At 41.7% G+C, this 6,816-nt stretch overlaps 1 protein-coding gene across 1 annotated transcript in view; it reads right to left on the bottom strand.

Moving 5' to 3' along the window:
- Positions 1–1,236: 1,236 nt before the first annotated feature.
- PLCB1 (phospholipase C beta 1) overlaps positions 1,237–6,816 on the bottom strand; it is a 400,603-nt gene continuing 395,023 nt past the window's right edge. The window contains exon 32 of the mRNA XM_049649824.1: positions 1,237–2,387. Within this exon, the coding sequence (XP_049505781.1) occupies positions 2,289–2,387 (99 nt within the window). The 3' untranslated portion in view covers positions 1,237–2,288. The remainder of the gene's footprint in view (positions 2,388–6,816) is intronic.

Below are 6,816 nucleotides of genomic sequence, written 5' to 3'. Positions count from 1 at the left end.
AGTTGATCTTCTACAGGAAAAACAAGTGGTAGACCAGATACCACAAGCCTGACAGAACATGGCAACCAAAACGTAACACTCAGGTCTCTATTGCATTTGTTTTGGAAAACAAATGTATTCTGAGCTTCACTGTCATTTACCTCCCTGGAGATAATTCAATAGTCTATCTGTGGTATTAAATGTTTCACCGTAACTTTCAAAAACACCAGGACAGTAACAAGTGCATTAAAAAAAATCCGGGGTGCCCGGGTGGCTCAGTCGGTCGAGTGGCCGACTTCAGCTCAGGTCATGATCTCGAGGTTCATGAGTTTGGGCCCAGCATCGGGCTCTGTGCTGACAGCTCAGAGCCTGCTCTGGATTCTGTGTCTCCCTCTCTTTCTGCCCTTCCCCTGCTTCTGCTCTCTCTCACTCTTGAAAATAAATAATAAAACATTTTAAAAAATAATAAAAAAATGAAATTAAAAAAAATCCAATAATGTTTATAATTGATGACTTGAAAGATACCCTGAACATTTATAGTCAAATGAAGAAGATATTGCCAAGGTCTCCCTGATGCCTTTCTGGAAAAATTACTGTCACTCGCCCCCTGCCTCTCCACCCCACCTTTCCATGTGAGCTTTATTTATCACAAGGTCACCACAGGAACAAGATTGCCACCCCTGGGAGGACATGGAGGGAATTCACAGCCAGGCTATGGCTTTGCTCTCAAATGGCATTCTCTCCTTTTTTCTAGTGTCACAGTCCGTAGTAAAAAATAAAAATGTATTCAAGGGTCAGGGTCGTGATTAGGTCAAAAACTTAAAATACAACAAAAAACTCCATGAAAGCAGCTTGAAGGTTTTTCCTTCCAGGTGTTACAGCCAGGAGGTAGGAATGTACTAGATCCCTGCTTGTCAAATGCAGTCTGTGGAAATGTGGCAGCAAGGGCATCCCCTGGAAGCTGGTTAGAAATGCAGACCTCAGGTCCCACCCAGACCTCCTGAATCAGAATCTACATTTTCATAAGATCTCCAGATAATTGGGGCGCCTGGGTGGCGCAGTCGGTTAAGCGTCCGACTTCAGCCAGGTCACGATCTCGCGGTCCGTGAGTTCGAGCCCCGCGTCGGGCTCTGGGCTGATGGCTCGGAGCCTGGAGCCTGTTTCCGATTCTGTGTCTCCCTCTCTCTCTGCCCCTCCCCCGTTCATGCTCTGTCTCTCTCTGTCCCAAAAAAAAAAAAAAAAAAAAAAAAAAAAATCTCCAGATAATTGATATGCTCATTCCCGTTGAAAAATGCTGAGCTAGAATATCACTGCTTGTAGTGATTGATGCAGAGGAAGAGAAAGGAATCACAGCTTTTTTTTTTTTTTTGCAGTAGAGTTGTTTTCACTGATTCTTTGACACGTTTCTAAACTGTACTGCTTCACAGATCAACAAGTGTTTGAGGACAAAAAACATCGTAAGCCTCACTGTAGAACTTTACTTTCAATCCATCAGAATAGATGTATTTTGCTTTCTTTATAATCACAATAACACCTCTTTTTTTTTGAAATGCATTCGCATTGGAATGGCTTAGGGCAGTTCTCTTATTAGCTAAAGGAATACAGTAGATTTCATGATGTATTTAGTCTACCAAGTTAAAGTCCTCTCTAACATCTGAGCTGCATTTTGCTTCAACCAGCAGCCCCTGGCTCAAGCATCCCTATTAGTGAGGTATTTTCAAGAGCTCTTGATTCTAGAGAATCAGGAAATCCTGAGCTATCGCCTTAATTCAAAACATCATGTGGGAATACAATGACTTTTGCTGGATTTTTAAAAGGAGGGGTATAGTAAATTGAGTGGAGTGGGTCAGGAAGACTCCCTGAGAATTAATTTAATCCCACTGGATTTTAAGATAATAAAACTGTGGGCAACCAGTGCTGCAAGAAGTAGGAACTTAAAAATGTCTCAAAAGCAGAAATAACAGTGTGAGTGTAAGAGAAAGATTGAGTTCAAAAAGGAAGTCAGTTTTGCAAATAGAGAAACAAAATGAATAAAAGGGAAGAAGACAATAAGGAAGAATGGAATTTATGTCAAGAAGAGAGAGAAGAATGGTGAAAAAATAAATACCAGAGAAAGACAGGTAAAGATGAGGGCACATCATGGATGTGGCTGGAAACTATAGCAGGAAAAGGATGGGTATGTAGAGAAAGGGGGGTAGTGAAAAACAAAGGAGCAAGTCCATGATGCCTGTAAACCTGATGGCCACATGCCACCCCTCTCTCAAAAGCGACCCCTCCCATCCAGTCCTACCTGGCCGGAAGGATGGTAGTCACCACTTGAGAGCTTGAGGGTTGGGGGGAGTAAAGTTGGGGGAAACAGAGGGATCCTCATGGCAAGTTTCCGACAAGAATGAGGAGGAACCGTCCCCCTGTGTGGAAAAAAAGGGAGGCTGTCATTTTTGTGGCATTGAAATTGATTTCTAATAATCTGTTGTTTCAAATTATTTGTCTGGGAGCTCTCTTGGAGTGCCTTCTAGAATGGAGATTTAAAATCTCCAACTCCTTTGTCTATTCCAACACTTCTGACCACAAATGCAATGGGACTGGCAACTGAATTATCTTTGGTTTCTTCCCATTCTTCGTGGGAATTAGATGCTAAGTATGATTGTAACTAGCAGTTTTGAGAAATTCTCTACAAAATCCCACTACTATCAAAACTTGAAAAAAGATTGTAATGAATCACTGACAGCAGTTGAACAGTGTGGCCCAATGGGACTGGGCTTAATGGCTATGCTTTTCTCTCTCAAAGAGAGAGGATTGAGTTTTAAATGCATCGAGCTAGTTTTGCTAGCCCTCTACATAAGTCACGTGCCAGGCATTGTTTCTGGGTGCCTAGAACTCAAGAGCATCAGTGAGCAAAACAGTCGAAACCCTTGCCCTCCATGTAAATCCACTGGGGAGGGAACACTGAATGACACACCTAAGAAAGAAGTAAATGACCTAATGAGGGAAGGTGATATATGCCATGAAAAACAGGAAGTAGAGCCGAATAAAAGGAAGAGGAGATGCCAGCAATGGGGGAGTGTGGAAAGTGTGGTCATGGAGGGCCTCTTTGAAAAGAAGTCTTTGAGCAAAGACTTGAGCAACAGGAGGGAGTCGCCCAAGCGGACCCTTGAGAGATGAGCATTCTGGGCAGAGGAAATACTCCATACAACAGTCCAAGGCGGCCCCTGTCTTTTTGGGGCCCAGCAAGGAACCCAGGATGGCTGGAGTGGAGAGTAGGTCAATGAGAAAACAAAGAGGGGATGCCACAAAGTGGAGTCAGATCATGTGGGACGTTATAGACTTTTATTCCTGACAGAGATGGGAGCCATGAAAGAGTCTTGAACTGAGGAGCGACCTGATTTACATTCTAAAAGATGACTCTGGCTGCCCTGTTGGGAATTGATATGTGGAAGTGGGAAGACCAGTGAAGAGGCTATTTAGAAATCCATTTGAGGACTGATAGTGGCTTTGGCTAGAGTGCTGCACTTGGTACCTTAACAATTATAAAGAAGTCTTAACTGTTTTATGATACTTTGCAAGTCTTGCGATAGTTTTGATTCCACCTAAAACAAAGTCCCAATAATAAATTTAAGAATTACAACAGCTTATTATGTATTTCATAAAACCTAAGAACTACTTAAAAACAAACAATATGTAAGGTTCAAAGGAAAAGGAAAAGAAATCGTTTTTAAAATATTTTTTTAATGTTTATTTTTGAGACAGAGAAAGAGAGAGTGAGAGTGGGAGGGGGGCAGAGAGAGAGGGAGACACATAATCTGAGGCAGGCTCCAGGCTCTGAGCTGTCAGCACAGAGCCCAACACGGAGTTCGAACCCGCAAACTGTGAGAACATATCCTGAGCTGGAGTTGGACGCTTAACCAACTGAGCCACCCAGGCGCCCTGGAAAAAAATCCTTTTGAACCAAAGCTAGAAGACAAGATATTTCCTATTTTCTTTATGCCACCAAAAACATATAGGTGCTGCTGGCTACTGTCTTAGACAGGATTTCCCATATGCTAGCATAATTAGGGAGGGCAAAATCCATGTTGATGCCAAAATAGTTAAACATGCTAAGCTTCCCCCAATTGTATAGGGTTGTTTGGGTGTGAGTGTGTGTGTGTGTGTGTGTGTATGATGACCATAAAAGGTATGTCATTAAGAATCCATGCAAACTATCAGAATCATCATGCCCTGTTTATTATTCCATCACAAACATCAGCAAAAGTTAAAGCCACCTCTACTGATAAAACTCTTTGAAATGTGGAATTCTTTGAAATACAAAAATATTACTTGTCTTGGTTTCAGCCACAAATTCAAAGATCTCTTTGTCAAATTCAAAGATTATCCTCAGCAAATGATTATAATAAATGCAGAAGACTTGTATCAATTGATTTTTATTGACAGAAAATGCATAAGCAGGACTCGACATGGTAGATGTTACATTAATTTGGCCTTTGGGCAGAATACGTGCACAATAGAGAATGTGACTCTTGCTCTTAGAAACGGCTTTCCTAGTGTGGACTGAAATTTTCTTCAGCATTGTTCAGTTCAGTGGTCATGGATTTTTTCCTTCTGCAATAGCTTTTCATCTGGTCTCTGCATGCTGCTTCAACAAATGTTTCAAAGCACCAAGACATTTCCCATTTGGATATTCTATATGTAAATATTTCTCTGGGTTTTCCTTTGCCATCTTTCCCCTGAAAATGTTGAGGGCCATGGCAAAATCAGGTAGTGGTTTCCCGAGGTCAATGAAATCTTTAAATTCTTTGTTTTAAAAAGTATTTAGGATGTGTTATGTTCGACTATTTTTATTATTCTAGTTATACCAAAGCAGGGCTTTAAAAACAAACTAGAGGGGCTCCTGGGTGGCTCAGTCAGTTATGCATCCAACTTCAGCTCAGGTCATGATCTCATGGTTCATGAGTTTGAGCCCCGCGTCAGGCTCTGTGCTGACAGCTCGAAGCCTGGAGCCTGCTTCAGATTCTGTGTCTCCCTCTCTCTATCTCTCCCCTGTTCATGCTCTCTCTGTCTCTCTCAAAGAATAAATAAACATTAAAAAAAATAATAAAATAAAATAAAAACAAACTAGGGATACATTTGGAATAAAACATCTAATTAGTATTGACAAAATTCACATAATACAAGGGCAGGCACACAGAGTAGAAGTCAATTCAGAAGTTTTCGTGGGCCATCTATGGTTGTATGGACTCTGTTGCGTAGGGAGGTGGGCAGATGAAAGTCAGTGGGATTAAAGTCCATCTCATCCTATTCCTAATGTTAAACCTCAGTTCTTTCTGGGAAGAGTCCAAACCCCATCAACATATACAGTCTCTGCTCTAGCAGGTCATGAGTATTTGCTTTGGATCTCCTCCCCTCTAAACTATACACCCATCACGGCACTCCCACATTTCCTAATCTTTAGGAAAGAAAGTAAAGACAAATGAAGGGGAAAGAAAGTTAATAGGGTAGAGAAAAGGGGGAGGAATCAATGGCAACCATGTGAACCTCCATTCCGATTTTGTTTAAATCTCAAACGCAGTTGCCTTACAGGGGTTAATAGATAAAAGAAATCCATGAGGGGAATGCCATGTGGGCCTAAGGGGAGCCTCTTCTCAGACCTAGGGATTTGTCTACAGGTTGGTTGTCTGTAATCATATAATCTAATTTTTAAAGAGAAATTGATTTTTTTAAATAAGAAAATTTCTGAGTATTAAATATTAGTGTGAGGGCTTTGTAATGTGCCAACTTGGGTAGGCTGAACTACATTTCCCAAAGTTCTGTTTCTGTATTTTTCCAGGGTGAGTTACAAGGGAGACTTTCCCAAGAGTTGGAGGGCTGAGGAGGGAGGCAGCGACCATTCTGTAACACACACGTGTTGTTGCAGATCTGCTGAATGGGTTCTGGAATCACCTTCCCTCCTCTTTGGGTTTTCCTTTAGTTGTTCTGACTCCTGGGCCAGGTGTGTGTGTATGTGTGTGTGTGTGTGTGTGCACGCGTGCAGCTCTGTGATAAAGAGTCTCCTACAGGTTCTGCTTCTCCAGGTGAATCCCAACGAATAAAGATGTTAACTAATTCTAACATTTTAGAAACACCATGTGGGGATTTTCTATTTCTGGTAATGGTTGGTTAGGCCACTTGGACCATCCTTCCCACTGAAAATGCCTAAAAAGGCTGGATGTGATATTAAAACTATATTCTTTAAAGAACCTAAGAGCTGCAAAAATTTAAAGAACGATCAGGCCCAAACTGCAGGGACATCAAGCCTAGACAGGCAAGCCACTTTTGCCCTGAGGGCGTTTGCTAACACTGGAAATTTTGAATTCATCTTTTGAAAGCCTCGTAGGGTGGGGCCACAACTCCAAGCCTATGGCTTGTACAGAATGAGGAATCTCACAGGAAACTCTCCTTATAATAAGCCAGGCACACAGATTGTTGATTTGAAAATAAACCAGGGGCACCTGGGTGGTTCAGTCAATTGAGCATCTGACTCTTGATTTCAGCTCAGGTCATAATCTCACAGTCATGGGATTGAGCCCTGCGTCAGGCTCTGTGTTGGGCATGTAGTCTGCTTAAGATTCTCTCCCTCCCTCTCTCTCTGCCTCTCCCTCCCTCTCTCTTTCTCAAAAACAAAACAAGCAAAAAACCAAACAGAACTTACAGAATTAAATAAAACACAAAAGCTGGAATTAAAAAACTCTGTGGAAAAGTGTAAGAGCAGTGTAAACAAAGAATTTGTGAATTCAAAAAAGGGCCAGAGAAAAATTGCCCACAGGGCAGCACAGAGATATGAAAAGATGGAAAATACTGAAGAAT

This window comes from Panthera uncia, assembly GCF_023721935.1.
Source record: "Panthera uncia isolate 11264 chromosome A3 unlocalized genomic scaffold, Puncia_PCG_1.0 HiC_scaffold_11, whole genome shotgun sequence".
Taxonomy (NCBI): Eukaryota; Metazoa; Chordata; class Mammalia; order Carnivora; family Felidae; genus Panthera; species Panthera uncia.
This window is presented reverse-complemented; position numbering and strand designations above follow the sequence as displayed.